At 42.0% G+C, this 21,868-nt stretch overlaps 1 protein-coding gene across 2 annotated transcripts in view; it reads left to right on the top strand.

Moving 5' to 3' along the window:
* Window positions 1–5,305: 5,305 nt before the first annotated feature.
* Window positions 5,306–21,868, top strand: part of DNA2 (DNA replication helicase/nuclease 2) — a 35,318-nt gene continuing 18,755 nt past the window's right edge. The window contains exons 1-9 of one of the 2 annotated variants that reach the window (XM_045024061.1): window positions 5,306–5,559; window positions 6,585–6,764; window positions 10,052–10,235; window positions 11,405–11,550; window positions 13,835–13,966; window positions 15,047–15,266; window positions 17,027–17,144; window positions 18,412–18,577; window positions 20,099–20,293. In XM_045024061.1, the coding sequence (XP_044879996.1) occupies window positions 5,477–5,559; window positions 6,585–6,764; window positions 10,052–10,235; window positions 11,405–11,550; window positions 13,835–13,966; window positions 15,047–15,266; window positions 17,027–17,144; window positions 18,412–18,577; window positions 20,099–20,293 (1,424 nt within the window). In that variant the 5' untranslated portion in view covers window positions 5,306–5,476. Of the gene's footprint in view, window positions 5,560–6,584; window positions 6,776–10,051; window positions 10,236–11,404; window positions 11,551–13,834; window positions 13,967–15,046; window positions 15,267–17,026; window positions 17,145–18,411; window positions 18,578–20,098; window positions 20,294–21,868 lie in introns of those variants that run through there. The other variant, XM_045024062.1, reaches the window with a different exon arrangement.

The raw sequence follows: 21,868 nt of genomic DNA, 5'->3' as shown, positions 1-21,868 counted from the left end.
GATTTTGGTCTGACTTTTAGTTTTATTTAAAGGAGAATTAATTGTGTTAGTGATTTGTGATCTTGAGATCCTTCTAAGTATATGTGTAGACTTAAATTGCAATTGTAGTCTGAAGAAGAGCTCTGTAAAAACAGCATTGTGAGGTTTTTTTTTTGTTGGTTGGTTTTTAACTCAGTCTTGCAAGCTTTGTCAGTGGGGCTCCAGGATTCAAGCTTAGTTCTCTTCCCTTTTAGTATCACTGCAGTAATAAAGGTTTTGCAGGCTAAATTCTGTCTTTAATAACACATGTTAAGCCCCATTGTCTTCTGTGGGTTTGCACATGTATAATTAGAATTTAAACGGTCCTGCTGCACAAGATGGAATAGAATCCGACACAAAACTATAATCTTACTCTCAGGTATTGTCAATAGCAACAAGGGCCACGTTCAGTGTCTAGGGTTTCCTTTTAAAATTACAAAACAAAACTGACCTGAGCCCGCACCCAGAAATCTGGGAAAACTAAATACTTCCTTGTGGCACCCTTAATAGGCAATACTTTCTCACTTATCGCAAGCACTAAGTTTGTGTATAAAACAAAGACAACTTGTATTAAGGGCAGAGGGAACAGAGCACAGCAACATTGACTTAAAAGTATGCAAATACTTAAAACACACACCCCACAGTATCTTGGGCAGTAGTCCTTTGCCTCAGTTTCCTCACCTTCCAGTGTGAAAGTCCATTGGACTTTAACACACCATTTCCCCCATCTCTCTACTGCATCTCAGTTTTTTGTCAAAGGTTAGCAAAGTTACAGAGTCCAGTGGTGTGTTCAGATGGGTTCAATTCCAGCCCCTTCGCTGGGGGAAGGGAAGGAGTGCTGCCTGACTCCTGTGAAGAGATGCCTTGCTGCCCATCTCTTGTCTTGCTGCTACTGCTTTTTTGCATCTAACTTAGCTGTCTTGGCTATGCAGGGTTAACAGGTGTGAAAAGCAGTAAAAACTGTTATAAAACAAGCAGCTATGACTCTGAATGAATATAAAGAGCAGATCTACCTAGTAAGGTAGTGCCATTTTTGCTATTTCACTTTTCAGAATAAAAATACTTTAAAAATGTATTTATAGTTTAAAACAAAACTTATTAAAAAACTGGTTTGACTTGCTAACCCAATAATCCCAACGTTTTAAGGAAATGTATTGTTGTCTAGAAGATAGGTTAGGGGGAGATTTGAATTTCTCTAAGTGCCTGAGTTTATCTCTTTCAACTCTCTTCCCTTTTTCTGAATAGGTTAGTCTCCCTTATGCAGCTAAAATAAGGACTCAGTCATGAATGCTAAAGCAGTGAGAGAGAGCAGGAGGAGGAAAATTATACAAACTTAAGTGTGAAAGAGTATTGAGTCCATTCCCTATCATCCCCTGCCCTAAAAAGATATTTCTATTTTTCGTTAGGAGAGTTGAGTCCCTCTTTTCCCTAAAGTTCTGTGTCTTTGTCTTCCTTCCTCTCCCCAACCCCTGTATCACTCTGTGATCTGGGCTTCAGTCTCAGCCAAATAGCATTCAAGAGCAGATCAGTTGGCTCCAGCCAAGGTCCCATCACTACCTTAGTCAAATCAGCCACATGCTTTCATATTTCTCTCTTTACATGCTCAGCAAAGGAAAATGTGGTAGAAAGTTTGATTTTTCTAGTAGGGCTTTCAGGCAATTAAAAATAATTGTGATTAATTGTGTGATTAAAAAATTAATCACGATTAACCGCACTGTTAATAATAAAATATTTAAATATTTTTGGATGTTTTCTACATTTTCAAATGTATTGATTTCAGTTACAACACAGAATAGAAAGTATACAGTGCTCACTTTATATTTTTTTATTACAAATATTTACTCTGTAAAAAAACAAAAAATAATATTTTTCAGTTCACCTAATAAGTACTGTAGTGCAGTCTCTGTATCATGAAAGTTGAACTTACAAATGTAGAATTATGTACAAAAAATAACTGCATTCTAAAGTTTTACATTTTTATTTTTGAGCCTACAAGTCCACTCAGTCCTACTTGTTCAGCCAGTTGCTCAGACAAACAAGTTTGGTTACAATTTGCAGGAGATAATACTGCCTGCTTCTTGTTTACAGTGTCACCTGAAAGTGCGAACAAGCATTCGCATGGCACTTTTGTAGCCAGCATTGCAAGATATTTTTGTGCCAGATGTGCTAAAGATTCATATGTTCCTTCATGCTTCAACCACCATTCCAGAGGATATACTTCCAGGCTGATGATGGGTTCTGCTTAATAACGATCCAAAGTAGTTCAGACTGCTGCATGTTCATTTTCATCATCTGAGTCAGATGGCACCAGCAGAAAGTTGATTTTCTTTTTTGGTGATTTGTGTTCTGTAGTTTCCGCATCAGAGTGTTGCTCTTTTAAGACTTCTGAAGGAGTGCTCCACACTTTGTCCCTCTTAGATTTTGGACGGCACCTCAGATTCTTAAACCTTAGGTCGAGTGCTGTAGCTATTTTTAGAAATCTCACATTGGTACCTTCTTTGCTTTTTGTAAAATCTGCAGTGAAAATGTTCTTAAAACAAACATGTGGTGGGTCATCTGAGACTGCTGTAACATTAAATATATGGCAGAATGTGGGTAAAACAGAGCAAGAGAGATACAATTCTCCTTCAAGGAGTTTAGTCACAAATTTAATCAACAAATTTTTTTAACGAGCCCCATCAGCATGGAAGCATGTCCTCTGGAATGATGGCCAAAGGCTAAGCGTTCCTATGCCCCTTCATGCTATCTGGCACGTTAAATACTACACAATGCTGGCTACAAAAGTGCTATGTGAACGTTTCTCACTTTCTGGTGATGTTGTAAATAAGCGGGCAGCATTATTTCCCGTAAAGGTAAGCAAACTTGTTTGTCTTAGCGATCGGATGAGCAAGAAGTAGGACTGAGTGGGCTTGTGGGCTCTAAAGTTTTATATTGTTTTGTTTTTGAGTGCAGTTATATAACAAACAATCTACATTTGTAAGCTGCAGTTTCACGCTAGATACTGCACTACAGTACTTGTATGAGGTGAATTAAAAATACAATTTTTTATCATTTTTACAGTGCAGATATTTGTAATAAAAATATAAAGTGAGCACTGTACACTTTGTATACTGTGTTGTAATTGAAATCAATATATTTGAAAATGTAGAAAAACATCCAAAAATATTTAATAAATTTAAATTGGTTTTCTATTGTTTAACCATGCGATTAAATCTGTGATTAACTAAAAAAAAGTAATTGCGATTAATCACATGAGTTAACTGTGATTAATCAACAGCCCTATTTTTTAGGTGCTTTTTTTTTTTTAAAACAGCAAACTCCATTTCACACTTTTCTTTGAATTTATAATGGTGAAAAAGTAGCTGTAGTGGGGTGCCCTAGGTTTAGAATTGTTTTCATATAGCTTTTTAGCAAAGTCATGGCCATATATCATGTACAGATTAGACTAATTCCCACTTCCACCATGCATTCACCTTGCATATAAATCTTGGATATTTTTTTTTGGTCAGAGTATCCCTATTCCATGTTTGTCAAACAGAGCTTAAATCAAAATGCCAAGTAAACCATACACACACTAAAATATGTAAAAATATAGCCTATTCCATGCCATAATAACCAGTTCTGATATTGTACAATAAGAAACATACAACCACACAACAGAAGATTTTTCCATTGATATTTGATACTTAAGTTATTCACTCTTTTCAAAATAGTGAATTAAAGTTAACCCCACAGCAGTTGTCCATATCTCTTTTTGGTGGAGCTTGAGGCAGCTCTGGTGTGTAATTTAAAGTAGTCCACACATCTTAACTTTTTTCAATTTGTTTTGAAAATAAGTGAAATGTTCTATTTCCAACCATCTGACATATATTACATTAGAGAAAGAAAAAGAGCAGAAAAGGGCAGGGGGATAATGAGACATGGATTGTTAGCTCACTGCTTAGATTGTGCCAGATTGAAATGATCACTGTTGCAGGATGAGTTGTACTTTAGAGCCCTTTTAGTCCTTCTGAGTGCACCCTTCAGGTGACAGGCTTGGCTTCCTTTACCTCTCTCAGGATCCAACCACCTTTGGACTGATCTCTGGGTTGCAGCCCCCTATTTCCCAACTGTGTAACCACGACGGGCCCAATTGTACTTATTAACAAGAAAATTTCTTTCTGGGAGTGTGTGACCCATGACTGAGTAAAGTGACATAACACAATTTTATAAAAACAAACATATAGTTTATTCACCCAAAGGTACATAGCAAACAGGGAAAAAACAAGGAAAGGCTGGTTCTTGCTTATGCTATTTTTCCCTTGGATGTGTTGGGTAAATTGCACTCTGCTCAGACATCCCCTGCCCTGGACTAGGAGTGAGAGACAACCCCTCTAGCATGCTGTCTATTTTTCTGTCAGAGACTGATCTCCACCTGTTGCTATCTACTTAAGGCCCCCTTCCTTCCTGGGCTGGGGACTTGGTTTAAGAGACCCTTGGATTTGAGATTTGGATCTGGCAAGAATAATCTTGGTTAGCCCAGCTGGAGCTAGGCAGGTGAGTGTTCCCCAATTAATAGTTTCCCTATTGTTTCTTTGGGTACCTTTGATACTTTTTTTTTTTTTAAGTACAGTACCTTATCTTTGCTGCGGTTTACACTCTTACAGGTTTCTTTAATTTGACTCCTTGCAGCCAGGTAGGGTATCAAGTATATGAACTGAAGTGCACGATGTTCATAAAAAAAATCCCTTTTTCTCCCTTATTTGCCACAGAAACAAAGGGGACACTTTCTATTATCATGCAGTGTCAGTGAGACTGCTTCCCTGAAATCAACACTCAAGGTTTTGAAGCAAAGACATCGAGAGAAATCTTTGGCCTAGAAAAGGACTTTTCTTAACTACTTATGCTGGGAAGAAGATTATGAAGCGACAGTCAAAAAAGGCTAACAGTTTTGGGAATCATTAGGAAAGGGATCACACCAGCAAGGAGCGGGTACCAGTGCCACAAGTCCAGCTGCACTACAGCCGAGCCGGCAGTAGCAGCCTGGGGCTAGGCGTGGGCTGAGCAGATGTGCGGGGATGGCGCAGTGGCCTTTGAAAGTCAAACGGCACTTTCCAAAACGTTAGCCGGGCTAACGCCGCGCTCCCCCGCGTCTGACGCACTCGGGACAAAGCGCCACATCCTGATACCTGGGAGCGACGCCCCCTCCCGCCAACGTGCCCTGCGCGAGCTGCTGGCTGCGCTGACCGGCTTTCCGCTGGCTGAGCGCCGCTCGCGCCCGCCGGCCCCCGCACCAGCCTGCAGCACGCGGGCAGGTTCTGTCCCGCCCCTGGCCTGAGCGCGGCGTTACTGAGCCTGCGCGACTCTTCCAACCTGGCGGGACTTTAATTCATGGGCGGGAGAGCCTCCATGACCACGCCCACTCCCCTTGTGCGCCACTCTCCGCCCGGTAGCGGGTCTCTCGGCTTTCGCCGTTCCTATGGCGCTGGGGCGGGAAGAGCAGCGGGTGCTGGAGGAGCCGATGGAGAAAAGCGTCTGTGAGGAGCTGGCCCCGCCGGAGAGGTACCGCCCGGGGGAGGGATCCGCCACAGCGCGCGTTGTTCGAAATAGGAGCGGGGCTCAGAGCCAGCCGCTGCCTCAGCCTCCCTGGCGCTCTCCGTCCTCTCGCTGCGGCGACCGACTTCTCCTTTCCGCCGCGTGTCCCGATTGTCCGGGGATCCCCACGCTGTGTGCCGAGAGCCCCTGTCCCGGGGGACCGGCCCCGCGCCGGGGCCTGTCATTCCGAGCCCGGGGAACGGCTCGGAAAGCAGCTGTAATTGCAGCCTGAGCTTTTTCGCTGTGGCTGGTGTCTGTGTGAGGTCGGGGGTCCCAACATGCAGTTCTCTGGTAGGAACGAAGGAGTATTGTTTCCTGGACCCAGCTTACAGGCCGCGTCTCGGTACTGAGGAAAGGGGTGGGTGCAAGCCACGTTGCAGAGCTCCCCGGTCTGTCTTTGGGGTGGGTGGGACGGAGTCTCTTTCAAACAAAACAAAAACCTCCTTGCAACAAATTGAATGTGGAGTTTCTATACTAGCGGTTCTCAAACTTCATTGCACAGTGATGCCCTTCTGACAATGAAAATTACTACATGACCCCAGGAGGGGGACCAAAGTTGGAGCCCGCTGCTTGGGGATGGGGGGGGGTCCCAAAGCTGAAGCCCAAGGGCTTCAGCCTCAGGCAGGGGGCTTGTAAAGCGAGCCCTGTCACCACCTAGTGCTGAAGCCCTCAGGCTTCGGCTTCAGCCCCACGCCTAGCCCAGCAAGTCTAAGCCAGCCCTGGTGACCCCATTAAAATGGGTTTGTGACCCAGTTTGGGGTCCTGACTCATAGTTTGAGACCTGCTGTCCTAGACCAGTGCATTGTTGATGTAGGCTCCAGAGCTTCTTTTCAGCCAGGTTTCCCAGAAAAACTCTACCTTGGGATAGGATGTGGCAGAGGAATGAAAACTTGTTTTACGTTAGGAATCTTGCTTCAGACTTAAATATGGACTGGCTATGGCCTCCAAACGCCACTGTGTATTTGGTTGCATTAATATAACCATTTCTTAAGTTTTCAGAAGAGAGCAGTTGATTTCTGTGACACAACACTCAGCAAAGGTTTGAACAACAGATACTGTGTATTAAGAATCAACATAGTACAGAAAAATGAAGATGGTCCTGAGAAACACCTGACAATTACAGCTTCTCAGTCACTTGAAGATACAGAACTGTGTATTCTAAGGAATGACTGGTAACCGATATGTAAATATAAACATTTTCTGTGATGGGGATATGGTGTTAGATTATGAACTAGTTCTCTGCATGTTCTTGTGGGTGGGTTTTTTATAGGGGTGTCAACTGATCAGACAATAATGGAATACCATTTATTTAAATATTTTTGGATTTTTTTACATTTTCAAATATATTAATTTCAATTACAACACAATACAAAGTGTACAGTGCTAATTTTATATTTTTACTACAGATATTTGCACTGTAAAACAACAAAAGAAATAGTATTTTTCAATTCACCTCATACAATACTGTAGTGCAGTCTCTTTTATCATGAGAGATGAACTTACAAATGTAGAATTATGTACAAAAATAATTGCATTCAAAAATAAAACAATGTAAAACTTTAGGGCCTACAAGTCCACTCAGTCCTACTTCTTGTTCAGCTAATTGCTCAGAGAAACAAGTTTGTTTACATTTGCGGGAGATAATGCTGCCAGGTTCTTGCTTACAATGTCATCTGAAAGTGAGAACAGGTGTTCACATGGCACTTTTGTAGCCAGCATTACAAGATATTTACATGCCAGATATAACTTAGATAATTTTTTCACATCTTAGCTCATAATGCCGAGAAGCACATATACCCCTTCATGCTTCGGCCACCAATGCTTCCATGCTGAGGACGTTCGTTAAAAATGTGTTAATTAAATTTGTGACTGAACTCCTTGGGGGAGAATTGTATGTCTCCTACTCTGTTTTACCTGCCTTCTGCCATATATTTCATGTTATAGGAGTCTTGGACCCAGCACATGTTGTTCATTTTAAGAACATTTTCACTGCAGATTTGACAAAACACAAAGACCAGTGTGAGATTTCTAAAAATAGGTACAGCACTCAACCCAAGGTTTCAGACTCTGAAGTGCCTTCCAAAATTTGAGAGATGAGGTGTGGCGCATACTTTCAGAAATCTTAAAAGAGCAACGTTTTGATGCAGAAACTACAGAACCTGAACCACTAAAAAAGAAAATCAACCTTCTGCTGGTGGCATCTGACTCAGATAATGAAAATGAACATGCATTGGTCCTTACTGTTTTGGATCATTATCGAACAAAATCCGTCATCAGCATGGACGCATGTCCTCTGGAATGGTAGTTGAAGCATGAAGGGACATATGAATCCTTGTGCATCTGGCACGTAAATATCTTGCGATGCTGGCTACAACAGTGCCACGCAAACACCTGTTTTCACTTTCAGGTGACATTGAAACAAGAAGAGGGCTGCATTTTCTCCTGCAAATGTAAACAAACTTGTTGTCTGAGCAATTGGCTGAACAAGAAGTAAGACTAAGTGGACTTGTAGGCACTGAAGTTTTACATTGTTTTATTTTTGAATGCAGTTATTTTTTGTACATAATTCTACATTTGTAAGTTCATCTTTCATGATAGATTGCACTACAGTACTTGTATGAGGTGAATTGACAAATACTATTTTATCTTTTCTATATTTTTATTACAAATATTTTCACTGTAAAGTGAGCACTGTCCACTTTGTATTCAGTATTGTGATTGAAATCAATATACTTGAAAATGTACAAAAACATCCAAAAATATTTAATAAATTTCAATTGGTGTTCTATTTAACAGTGCGATTAAAATTGCGATTAATCACAATTTTTTTTGAGTTAATCGCATGAGTTAACTGCGATTAATCCACAGCCTTTGCTTTTTACTGTCTTAAAGATTAAAACAAAATTTAGAGTATATTATCTTAATACAGTTGACTTAATATAATATCAACATGTTAGTGCCTTTTATTAATGTCAATTATATTGTTATCTTACAGTTTTCACATAATTTTGTCATGGTTTAGTAATACTCTAACAAAGATGCAAAATGATGAAATTGTAAGTGGGTAGTTTTATGTTTGAGGTGCTAATTGCAGCAGTTAGTGCTGGTCCCAGGTTTGAGCTCATTGAAGTGTGATGCAAATACACAGAGATGTCCTTGCAGAATTGGGTATTACACAAGCTGATTAAAACACCTCTGTTAACTTTAGCTCCACTGAACAGAAAAGGAGCATATGACAAATTATAGAGGATAATAATTAGTAGGCAAAGGAAGCAACATAGTTTGAATGCAAGAATCTCTTGCTTCCTGAGGTGACATGACTTCCAGGAAAACTGATTCTGTAAAGTATGTAGGTTGCACATTTTCAAGATGTACAGTCTCAGTAAGAGTGTCATAAACTTAGTTTCATTTCAGATCATTAAATTTTAGAGTAGCTGTTTAGGGGAAAATACAGCGGAACTAGTTTAATGCAGAATCACTATCCTCTGGATTTCATGGCTCAGTTTGTGGGAGCTCTACTGCAGATGCTAAAGCAGTTGGCAAACTTCAGTTATATGAAGATAGGGCAGTGCCAAAAAGCAATCACTTTAAATAAGTTAAAGACAGGCTTTCAAGAAGAGGAAAGTTTGTGGTAGAGAATTAAATCTTGGTAGGGATGGCATATTTTCAGAGTTTGATTGCATTTATAAGGGGCACTGGCAAGTACTTCTTCTCAAATGTCTTATTACATTGGATAATCTGGTAGAATGTCTTCCTGATTCTGTTCTATTCTCAAGTCATTACTGCAGTTCTTCTTAAAAACTTCTTAGATTTTACTTTCAAATGAGGCTATATAGAACTGATAAAAATCTTGCATAATTCTATTTGACATTACTGTAAATGAGTAGAAATGCAGTTCTGTATAAAGTCCATGATCATGTACAAGATCTGAGTGCAAAATATATTGGATTAGTTTGTGAGACTGCTCTTACTTGGTGGGGTTTGAATTATTTGAGTATCTGTGTGTTGTCTGTAAAATGGAAATTTGTGCAATTTTTTTGGAAACATGTTTTCTCACAAATATTAAAAAATACTGTTTCTGTAACAGTCAGTAAAAATCATACACCTCTACCCCGATATAACGCTGTCCTCTGGAGCCAAAAAATCTTATCGCATTATAGGTGAAACCGCGTTATATCGAACTTGCTTTTATCTGCCGGAGCACGCAGCCCCACCCCCCTGGAGCGCTGCTTTACCATGTTATATCCGAATTCGTGTTATATTGGGTCGTGTTATATTGGGGTAGAGGTGTACTTGTTTTACTAGTGTAAATTGCTTTTTATTTAATTTGTTTTCAGTGGTTTCTCCAGGCTAACTTCTTGAAAAATTGGATGGTTTACTCTGATTTTGGAATATGAACTTCATTTCTAATATATCTTTGTCTTGCAAATAGTTATTTCAATTTGTAATTACTTTATAGGTATTCTGTTCCAGTAGTTCCAGGAGACATCATTCACTTAGAAGGAGACTGTCATTCTGGTACCTGGATAATAAATAGAGACTCTGGATATCTAATTCTGTACCCAGACTTGCTGCTTTCTGGCACTACAGTATCAAATAGTATTCGATGTATGAGAAAAGCAGTACTGAGTGAAAAGTTCAGGGTAAGTGGTGAAACCATGGAATATAAAACATTTTAAAACTAATGACAAATCACATCAAAAAAAGTCCATGCTTTGGAGCAGGGACATGAACATTAGCAAATAGTGGCGTTTGTCTGGGATGTGCCTTTTGCCATCCATGTGAAAATCTGCTGAAATTTGGCCAAGTTTTAAGCCTATGAAAAATCTTAGTTTGCACATTATTAGAGACTTTGTGGAGCTTTGCAGCCAAGTTCACTGGAAAATTCCTTGTGTGCTGAGCAGGACTTTACCTGTAATTGCAGCTTTGGGCTGCTGCAAGCCAGGGTTGGGTCCAGGCGCAGAACTGAAAGCAGGGAGAATCTTCCTGTTCTCTCCCTCTTGCCTCCCAGGTAGCATGGGTGAGGAAGCAGCCTGATTTGAATGCAGAGGGGTAGGGAGAGTTCATGGACCCATTCCATTGGACTGAGGAGAGGCTGGTCCCTACTGCTGGCAGCAGCATTCAAGGGTTGGGGGTGCTGAAATGAACCTGCTACTGCCTGCGTGGGGGAGGGGTGAAGGGCTGGGGGCAGTGCTGTTCTGCTGTTTGGATAGGGGTGACTGGTCCATGCATTCTGGGATGCAGTGGCAACTCCTTCCTGGGGACCACAGTGTGGAGCGGGGCTGACTGTTGGGCAGAGAGGGGAAGACCCTAAAATGCCTTACCTGCAGGAAGTATTGAACCAGCAGGGAGGGGTAAGTTTGTGTCTGTGTGTGTGGCGGGGGTGGGGGGGGGGGGGAGGATTCAGGGGCTCTCGCCAGGGCTGAAGCTCCTGGGAGAAGCTCCTGCTTTCATGGGTTTCTAAATCTGTGGTTTTTAATTAAAACTCTTGAAAGCTAATAGGTACTCAAATCACTGCTATGTATGCCTATGTCCCCCATATGTGTATGTATTCCTGATAAGTCATGGAAAAAACACCTTACACTATTTATATATTAATATATTGTAAGAAGACTTAAAAGTGCAAGCTTGTCCATGGACAAAAATGTAATGCTCAGTGGAGTCTGTAACCCACTCAGGAAAAAAAGAAAATGTAGAGGGGATGTTAGAAGGCAACCTTAACAAAAAAGGGGCTTATTCATGAGGATTTATGACCTGTTTTATGTACATTACAGTAAAATGTATTGCTGGTTGTGATTTTTCTTCCTTGTAGAGTTGTGAGTCCAGTTCACGGCAGATGCTGATTGGTACAATCCTTCATGAAACTTTCCAGCAAGGAGTACCAAATAACTTTGCACATGAAAAACTACAAGAACTTGCCTTCAGAACTGTCCATGGACTGAAGTATCTAAAAGAAATGTAAGTGACATTGCAGATATCTGTGTCTAGATTTGAAGGATGGAAGAAGATAATAACACCAGTTTAAGTGTTGTCTGTGGTGCAATAACTCTTTTAAAGTGCAGGATATTCAGAAGTAGAATTACTAATTGAAGGATATTCCACCAAAATAATCTTTGTTTGTAGAAGATATTCATGGTTTTTATAAAGACACTTCCTTGTCTGAGAGTAAAATATTTTACTTAAATTGAATTCAGCAACTAAATAAGCCTTCAAAACCATAACCACTCAGGAGAGGTGAGTAAAATTATTCTTTTGGCAGGGTGGGCAAGTTGATTTTTTGGGCCTGGGCTACTAGATTTTAACGAGTTTTTCAAACCTTAGGGAAATGTGACAAACATAATTTAAAAAAATACTGTGCTGATCCCTAGAAAATTCTCAACTGACAAAGCAGTGAGGCCTCTCATTTTTTACATTACTAATCTAATTAGCTAGAATTTAAGATGAGTGGCATAAAATAAACACACTAACAGTTAGAGAAATCTCTCTTCAATTCCCAAACTCCAATTTTGTATTTGTGGCCAAAAGTGAAAGTATTAGATATCATGAAGGCCATCAGATTTGTGATGCTAATCTCAAGACTTTGATTAACTTTGTAGCAAAGTCCATCAATTATGAATAAGGCTCCATCTTTGTCACAGAAGTCATGGATTCCGTGACTTCTGCAGCAGCCTCGTGTGGCTGGCCCAGGAGGCGCCTGAGCAGCTTGGGCAGTCCCCGGGTCAGTCGCGCTGGCTGCTGCTGGGGCAGTCTCTGCCCCCTCTCACCTCTGTCCCCCAGCAGCAGGAGTTTGGGCGTGTGGGGGCTCAGGGCTTGGGGTTGGGGCCGCTGCTTACCTGGGAGTGGGGGGGGGGGGCTCCCCCCCTTCCTCAGCTCCCCTTGCTCCACATGCTGCCTCTGCCTGCAGCCAGGTACTGCGCCCACAGCTCCCACTGGCCACAGTTCCCAGCCAATGGGAGCTGTAGAACTGGGGCTTGGGGCGGAGCGGAGGTAGCTCTAGGGAGCTGGGGCTGCTGCTTCCCTGGAGCTGGGTAAGGAGCCTCCCCCAGTCCCCCTCAGCACCCGTTCCCCGGGGCCACGACTCCGCACTCCCCTCCCCAGCACCGATGGTGCTTCCCCAGGCTGTGGCCCCCTTCCCAAGCACCTGCAGCGTGCCCCCCACAAGGGGCGCAACTTCCCCCCGAGCACCTGCGCCCCCCTCCCCAGTACGTGCTGCGCCCACCAAACTCTCTCCCTCCCCCCGAGTTTTAGTCAAGGGTATTTTTAGTAAAAGTTATGGACAGGTTATGAGCCTGTGAATTTTTATTTACTGCCCATGACTTGTCCATGACTTTTACTAAAAATACCTGTGACTAAAAGGTAACCTTAATTATGAACTTAAGTTTGTGCAGAAAGTACTTTCTAAATCACAGGCTGCAGGAAAAAATGCAATGGTCGCTTGTCCATGGACAGTTAGAAGTTCAAATAGTGAACTGATAAGAAATATATCTGTCCCAATTCTCAGATTGGGGTCTTATTCTCCCATGTGAGTTAACCATAGCAGCAATATTTCATTTTATCTAAAGGTATTTCTTGCTCGTCTACTTGCTCTGTTGGTAGCTATTGTGGCAGGTTTCTTGTTTAATTTTTGGGGTATTTTCCTTCAGTTGTGTTAGTGTCTAACTTTGTCATTGCTTTAAAATAAACTAAAATGCCACTCCTGTCATCACTCTGAGCTTGAATTAAAATTGAGGTGTAATTCAATTTAAGTAATTCTAATGCATAAATAAACTTAAGGATAATGGATGTCAGGTTTGAAATCTAGACCTGATAATACAGAATACCACTAATCTAGTCCTTAGTTGGTGCTGCTTAACATTATAGTAGAGTATCCTGTGCCTCTGTTCACATAAATGTTCATAGTCCCCTTTGAAGCTTTTCCTTTTGTTTTTAACTGAGGCTAATATTTAGTAACCTACTTCAGAGTGCACAAATATTTGTGTGTAAATCTTTCCGCAGAGATTAAGTAACTTTTCTTTATAGCGGTTTATAACTAATTGTCTCAGATGCTCCATTACTGCACACTCTTAACTTCACATAGTGAGCAATCCTACAGTGCAGAAAGTTAAACACTTGTGTAAGTCTTTGCAGGATGAAGGCCCAAATAAACTAGATTCTATGTTCAGTTTTGAATCTATTTTCCTTCACCCTATATCATTCCTTATTTTCTACGTGGTAATTAATGTATATGGGTTCAATTCTACAGGTACTACTTAAATCTGAAACAAGAAGAAATCATGCAAGAAATAGAAGAATATCTTCCATCAATATCTAAATGGGCAGAAGACTTCATGCAGAAACCTAGTCAAGCTAACCACAACAAAATGCAACTAAAACTGTAAGAAAACATTACTTGCACATAAAAACCTGTTTTATTGTTACCTAGCAAATATATCACTAGTGAAATTACTTAACTTCATCTCATTAATTTGTTTGGTTCATCTTAATTTTAAAGCAAAAACTTTTTATTCTTGTCTGCGTTTATTGATGTGGAGCTGACTCATGGCCTTGCTGTCTAGAAAGTTGGCCTTGTTATGCAACGAATGACTTGGTCCACAGTGAGCTACTTGTTTAGCTGCAGTTGCGTTGATTGGGAAACAATATTACAGCTATTACAGGTTTCCATGGTGATGGAGAATGGCTCTTGTAGAAATAACACCTTTTGTTCTTAAAGATTCTAGTCACAGTACTCAGTGTTGGCCAATTCACAGAGTAGAAATTTTAGAATTGGAAGAACTAGGTTATTTGGTCAACTGACTAAGCTATAAAAATAAAAATATGTACGGTAGTTAAGATTGAAAATAATACTTGATCATTGCAAAGTTTTCTTCCTGCATATGTTTCCCTGCGATTTGGCTGCCTGCTCCCAGGGATGTAATGGTCAGTCACCTGGTGCTCTATTTCCTTTTTATTCCTCAACAGTGCCAATTTAACTATAAAAGTGCTTTTAAAATAGTGTTAACTTCAAGGTAACTTATAAAAAGGGTAAATATTTTGAAGATCAAATAAATCATGTTCTTCAGAAGGAATTCATGACCCTTTAAATTAAATATTTTTGCACATCTGAAACATTTGAATTACATAGTTAAAAACATAACTTCTTCAGACTGAGAAATTACCACATCAGTGTACAATTTAAGGTAGCCTTTTGAGTTGAGGCCTGATCCACGTATAGAAGGTTTGCTTGAGTGGGCCTTAACACTCTAACCATCTTAAATTAATGGCTAATACTACACATGTAAATATTTTTGCCATTGCCATGCATGCACACTAATAGAAGTTCCCTGTGAAGATTTAAATTTTTGGAACTCTGTTTAGAGAAATACAGCAGCTTATATCTGTTTCTAAAATAGTCTTGTAACTCTTCAGATGATGACAAAGTTACTTGTTTTCTAAACTTGTTTTGTTTTCCTCCTAGACCAAGTGAAGGAAAAATAGAAGATTTATCTTGTAATATTGAAGTTACAGAGTTCCTGGATATTGAAGAGAATATCTGGTCTCCCAGGTTTGGATTAAAGGGGAAGATTGATGTTACAGTTGGTGTGAAAATACACCGCAAGTCTGGAACGCAATATAAGATAATGCCATTGGAGCTTAAAACTGGCAAGGAATCTAACTCCATAGAACACAGAAGTCAGGTAGAAATGTTAAATGTTCAGCATACACAATTGTAATATACTTGTTTGCTCTTCATCTAATAAATGATGGCTGAACCAGTTTATATGTAATATAATTAGGTATTATGGATGGTTTATGATAATCTCAAACCTGTATATCTGAATGTAAAGAATTCACATTCCTCAAGTCATCAAACTTCAAGCAGACGTCCAGAGGTAATCTCAATGAGGAGCCTTTTGCTGAGTCGTCTTTCCTCATGGGAGGAAACCAGGATCATTGTGTGGAGACCCTGTATCTTTAACCCCCAGAGCCTTTGTGAGAGGCTTTGCAGAAGAGAAAATATAGCTTGAAATTTTGTTCTTTCAGGAGATTTCTGCAGGGCTGGATGGGTAACTATTCATTCCGCCATAGCTGATACAGTAACTCCCCACTTAATGTCCCCTTGCTTAACGTTGTTTTGATCTTATGTCCCTGCTCAGTTACAGAACATGCTCCATTTACAGTTGTGCAATGCTTTGCTATAACGTTATTTGGCTGCCTGCTTTGTCCACAGATGGCAGCTCCCCTACGCCGCCCCCCACAGCGCCTCCTGCCCACCGGCGGATGCCTCGGATCAGCGCCTTCTCCCCACCTCCTGCCCGTGGCAATCAGCTGGATTGTGGCATTCAGGAGGGAAGCGGGGAGGAGCGAGGACTCGGTGCGCAGGCTCCCCCCTCTCTCCCTTGCCTCCTGCCCGCTGATTGCTGCAGGCAGGAGGCAAGGGAGAGAGGGGGGAGCCTGCGTGCCAAGTCCTTGCTCCTCCCCCCCTCCCTCTTGAATGCCGCAAGCCTGCTTATTGCTGTGGGCAGGAGGGATGGGGGAGGAGCAAGGATGCTGCATGTGGAGTAAAAGGGGAAGGTGGGGGTAGAAGAGGCGGGTTAAGGGTGGAGGCTTGAGGGAAGGGGTGGCATGGGCGGGCTGAGGGTTGAGCCCCCGGCCCCTGGTGCTTGCAGAGTAGGGGAAGCTGCTGCTGCGCAACATGCTTCTCCTAGCCTAAAGCACCTTCCGCCTCCTTGCCTGCCTCATTGTCTCCAGTGCCAGTGGACTGTGCCTGTGTGGGGTAAGACGGGGGGACCTCCCAACTATAGTACTGTACTGTATGGCAAAACATTTTTTGCCTGGAACCTAGCCCCCCCCATTTACATTCATTCTTATGGGGAAATTGGATTTGCTTAACATTGTTTCACTTAAAGTCACATTTTTCAGGAACATAACTACAATGTTAAGTGAGGAGTTATTGTCCCTGTACCTCAGAGAGGCCTCTTCAGGGTCCAGAGAAGGGGAGGTATAATGTTACAGAGGTGGCAGAGTATGGGTATTTACTTCCGGCATCACCAACTAAATAAAGTATCAGAAGGGTAGCCGTGTTAGTCTGGATCTGTAAAAGCAGCAAAGAGTCTTGTGGCACCTTATAGACTAACAGACGTTTGGGAGCATGAGCATGCACATGCATCCGACGAAGTGGGTATTCACTCACGAAAGCTCATGCTCCCAAACGTCTGTTAGTCTATAAGGTGCCACAAGACTCTTTGCAACTAAATAAACAATTCTCAAATTTCAACTTTGATTTTTATTATGGAAGATATCATTAATGAAAAACACCAATTAGATGATAAATATTCTTTGTAATCTTGTTGGCAATGATAAGGCTGCTTAACTGTACAACCTTAATGTATTCACATGACATGCATATTATGTAAATATCAAAATGCACTTTAATATATTTTTTAAATGTTTTCAGGTTGTTCTGTACACCTTGTTGAACCAAGAACGAAGAGTGGATCCTGAAGCTGGATTTCTTCTTTACCTTAAAACTGGCAATATGTATCCTGTGTCTGGCAATCGTATGGATAGGAGAGGTGGTTTTTCCCAAAAACAGTGCTTAACTATTATAATTTCTAAGAGGTTTTTTCAACATTAACGGTTACTACATTGTTCACTCTTGAAAATATTTATACTGGTTGATGTACCGCTTCCAGGAACTAGTAAACAGTGTTGACATAAGTTATTTGTTTTGACAAAAATGCTTAATTTTCCTGGAATAACGTTGGATATAAAAAAAATATACACTACACCAGGGGTCTCAAACTCAAATGACCCCGAGGGCCGCATGAGGACTAGTGCATTGGCCCGAGGGCCGCATCACTGACACGCCCCCTTGCTGCCCCTGGCCCCACCCCCAATCCACCCCTTCCATGAGGCCCCGCCCCTGCCCTGTCTCTTCTCCACCTCCTCCCCTAAGCGCGTGGCTCCCTGCTCCTCCCCCCTCCCTCCTGGAAAGTGCTAAGCGCCACCAACAGCTGTTTGGTGGCTTGGTGGCGGGGCACTTAGGCGGCGGGTCCCGGAACAGAAGGGGCCCCCCACCGCCGAAGACCGGGCTGCGCTTCGGCGGCGGCGGGTCCCTCTTTTCCCCACCCCGGCCGGTCCCGCTTCCCGCCCCGGCCCCGGCGGGTCTCGCTTCCCTCCCCCCCCGGCCCGGCCCGGCCCCGGCCCCGGCGGGTCTCGCTTCCCACCCCCCGGCCCGGCCCCGGTGGGTCTCGCTTCCCACGGCCCGGCCCCGGCGGGTCTCGCTTCCCTTCTGCCCCCCCACGGCCCGGCCCCGGCCCCGGCGGCTCCTGCTTCCCACCCAGGCCCCGGCGGCTCCCGCTCCCCCCCCCCCCTTACCCGAGCGCGTCTCCGTCCGAGCGCCTGAGCCCCGCCCCGATCCGAGCCGCGTGGTGAGGGGGCGGGGCTGTGAGCTCCACGCCGAGCGCAGCGCTCAGCCCAGAGCTCCCAGCCCCGCCCCCTCCCCACGCGGCTCGGATCGGGGCGGGGCTCAGGCGCTCGGACGGAGACTCGGCGCTCTATGCGCCGAGGCCCCAGGAGAGGGCCGGAGGCGGGAGCCTCCGCTTTTCTCTTGGGGGGCCCCTGTGGGGCCCGGGGCAAATTGCCCCCTTTGCCCCCCCCCTCTGGGCGGCCCTGGGGAGCTCCGCGGGCCGCAGGGAAGAGCTCCGCGGGCCGCATGTTTGAGACCCCTGCACTACACCAAAAATATTTTTATGATGAATACTATTTTTGCTATGTACGTGCCCGTTGTTTGGGGCTCCAAACCAATTCCTAAATGCTCACTATTTTTTTATTTTACAGAATTACTAAAGCTAAGAAACCAACTGGCATTTTACTTATTCCACAGTATGTGTAAATCTGCCCTGGGAAATAAGCAAACACACCTTGCCTCTTTGCCTCCTGTAATTGATGACAGTCGGGCCTGTAAATATTGCTCACAAATGCACAACTGCTTTCTTTATAGCAGGTAAAAGAAACTTTCCGACTTTGGATAGTAAGCACTTTAGGATTAATTAGTTTTAAAAAAAAAAAGTTTTGGATTGTCCGTGGTGATTTCACAGCATTGATTAACACTTTCCCTTGGTATAATGACTTTCTCCAAAGATAAGTATTGCTCCATTGATTCATCCCCAACCTTGACAATTTAAGAACCTGTTCCTACAGAGGCTTACCCAACTGTTTATCTTTATGCTCTGTGAGTAGTCCCACTGAAGTCATATACAGAAGCCTTTGCAGGGTTGGGGCCTAAATTTGTGATTTATCTTAAGGCTTGTCTACGCAGGGAATTGACTGTCAGAGCTATAAGAGAAATAATTACACCAGAATGGCAACCACACGGGGAGTTATGCTGGCTTAACTATGCTGATATAATTATTCTGCTAGAGCTACACTAAAAAAAAATTCCCACATAGACAAACCCTTAATGACTGTTTAGTGCATCACAACTTCTGAAATTTTTCTGCACTTAGTTTTAAAAATTGAATTTTTAATAACAAACTTTGATTTTTTTTTTGCCTGTCCAACGGTAGTGAACTTTATAGTTTTGTTTTATCATGATAAAAGAATACAATTAAAGGCAGTCTCAAAGATATTAAATAGGTTTCAATAAATTAACTTTTATTAATTATAATACAGTGATTCATTTGTATGTTAAATTTCAGATTTACATCATTTTATAAGCGTTGGGTATGAGAGAGTACCCCTAAACATAGTGGCCAAAATTGCATGCCTAAAATTATATGGTCAGGAGATCTGGCCGCACATGCCTCTACACAATACGTTTTAAAATTTAAATCACCTATATTCCTGTGATATTTTCCTGTTTAAATTCAGTCTCATAGTTTCATCCAATAAAGACCATCTTAAAGCTGTCTGACATTTTTAGTTAGGTTAAAATTGTTTCCTTTCAGAAGTGTTGTTTTCACACATGATGCTATACCATAAAATCTACAGGTATTGCATTTGAAACAGTTGGGGGGTGAGCCCATTATGTATGTTATGTAAGTATGTACATTAAATCAGATGAAGGGATTCCATGTTCATAAGACAAAATGATGCTATATTAATAAATATAGCCTTCAGATTCTTTACACACGTGGTTCGTTTTGTGAATAGAAATAGCATTTTTTATGTAGAAGACAGAAAATATTATGCTTGAATTATTGAAAATAAAAAAAGTGAACTTTTCATCTGTGGACACTCCAAATAATTACCGGGGACATCTAGTTACTAATATGAATGTACTAGTGTAAATAAGGGATGTAGGAACAGGTTCTGTATTTGGAATTTCATGCCCACATGTAAAGACTTGGAATAGGATGCTCTTCCCCTAAGTTTGATTTGTTCAAATAGATATTTTCATTTAGCTTTTGTATTTTACCTTATGGTATAAATGCCATTGAATTTATTCAGCATATGTAGTCTTAAAAGGAGGGGGGGAAAAAAAAAGGAAAAGTCATCTTAACTTAATGCTTCTGTCAATTTTTAGAGCTGTAGAGCAACAGATGGATAATGTCCTTATTCCTCCTGCTTTGGTACCCATTATTGAAAAAGAGACCCAGCATCTGAAACTTTCTCACTTACAGTATTTCAGCCTGTGGTATCTAATGTTAACCTTGGAGTCACAGTGTGGAGAGGGCAAAAAGGGACGTAAAAATATATGGCTGATGCCTGCTTCAGAAAGGTAAGTTGGGAGTGAGGGCATTGTCTATGGACAGCTCTTACCTGCTTGGTTTCTTGCAACTCATTGTGTCTCCTGCCAGAGACAAGATCATTCTTTCAATCCTTGGTAAATACTCTGATATACAGTTACCTGAGATCGCAGGAAGTTCTAGTTCATCTATGTAGTGGGGGGTCTATCAAAAGCATTGGGCTAGTAGATCTGGTGGTATAGTATCAGCAACCGGTTGTTAGGTGCTTCTTGGGGGGGGGCGGGGGGGGGAGGAGGAGGAGGAGGGGAACCACAGAAGACCCAGGAAGAAGATGATAAATTGTGCTTTGCAATCTTATTTTATAAGAATGAAGGTAATACTTTTATTAGCCTCACCTCCCTGATGTGTGCAGCTGGATATTGTCTGCCACCCCAGCTCCTTGCATTGTCTCCCTGAATCAAGGCTCTTGACAGGCTGTATTCTGCTCTGTGTCGTATTGCTAGTGCAGGCTGCTCCATAGGTGGCTGAAAGTGGACTGAGGGTTCATGGTAATGCATCATTTCCTGTTAAAATCTCACCAGCAGCCATGCATAACCTTATTGGAGAAATGCAGTAAGAGACTGTTTCAGTGAAGCATGGGCAGTAATATTTGCGTTTTACTATTGAAGCTCTAAAAATCAAACTTACATTATAGTGCGATACAACCTTTGTTTCAGAATTTAATACTCTGACTTATCTTGAGTAATCTCCACTGTGTTGAGAATCTGTAGACCACTTATCTGGGAGTTTCACAAAACAAGCCGTGTACTTTTTGTTTTGAAGCCTACTGTCATAAACAGTTAGTTAAGGGTTAAAGTCTCTTTTACCTGTAAAGGGTTAACAAGCTCAGTAACCTGAGGAACACCTGACCAGAGGACCAATCAAGGGACAGGATAATTTCAAATCTCTGTGGAGGGAAGGCTTTGTCTGTGTTCCTTGTTTACTCTGTGTTCTCTCTTTGGATCTAAGAGAGGCCAGACATGTCTCCAAGTTCTCCTGGAGTATTTCCTACTATCCAGTATAGTGAGTATTAGTTAAAAAGGCGGATTAGTCTTTTGAGTTGCTTTCTATATTTGCAATTGTGTGTTTGCTGAAGGAATTCTTTATTTGTTTGCTGTTACTTTGATTATTCTGAGGAGGAGGGAGGGGAAGTCTCTCCAGTTCTTATAAGTCAGACCCTGTGATATTTTTCCATCCTGGTATTACAGAGAGAGTGTTCTTTCTTTCTTTTTAATAAAATCTTTTCTTTTTTAGAACTTGATTGATTTCTTCCCTTGTTTGGATTTTCAGGGGAAGGGAAGGGGGAAAAGTGAATCCCTCTTTGTTTGATTCAAGGAGTTTGAATCCAGGTATCTCTCCTAAGTACTAGGAGAGGGGAGGAGGGAAATGGATTATTTCCCTTTGTGTTGAGATTCAAGGTGTTTGGATCTGTGTTCCCCAAGGGAAGTTTTTGGGGGAACAGGGAGTGTGTCAGACACTTAAAAACTGACTGGTGGCAGCGAGAACCAGATCTAAACTAGGATTTTAGTTTAGAGGAGTCCATGCAGGTCCCCATCTTGTGAACGCTA

The sequence above is a fragment of the Mauremys mutica genome, chromosome 7 (genome assembly GCF_020497125.1).
Source record: "Mauremys mutica isolate MM-2020 ecotype Southern chromosome 7, ASM2049712v1, whole genome shotgun sequence".
In the NCBI taxonomy this organism is placed as follows: Eukaryota; Metazoa; Chordata; order Testudines; family Geoemydidae; genus Mauremys; species Mauremys mutica.
Note: the sequence above shows the minus strand (reverse complement) of the source record. Positions and strands in the feature narration are given on the sequence as shown.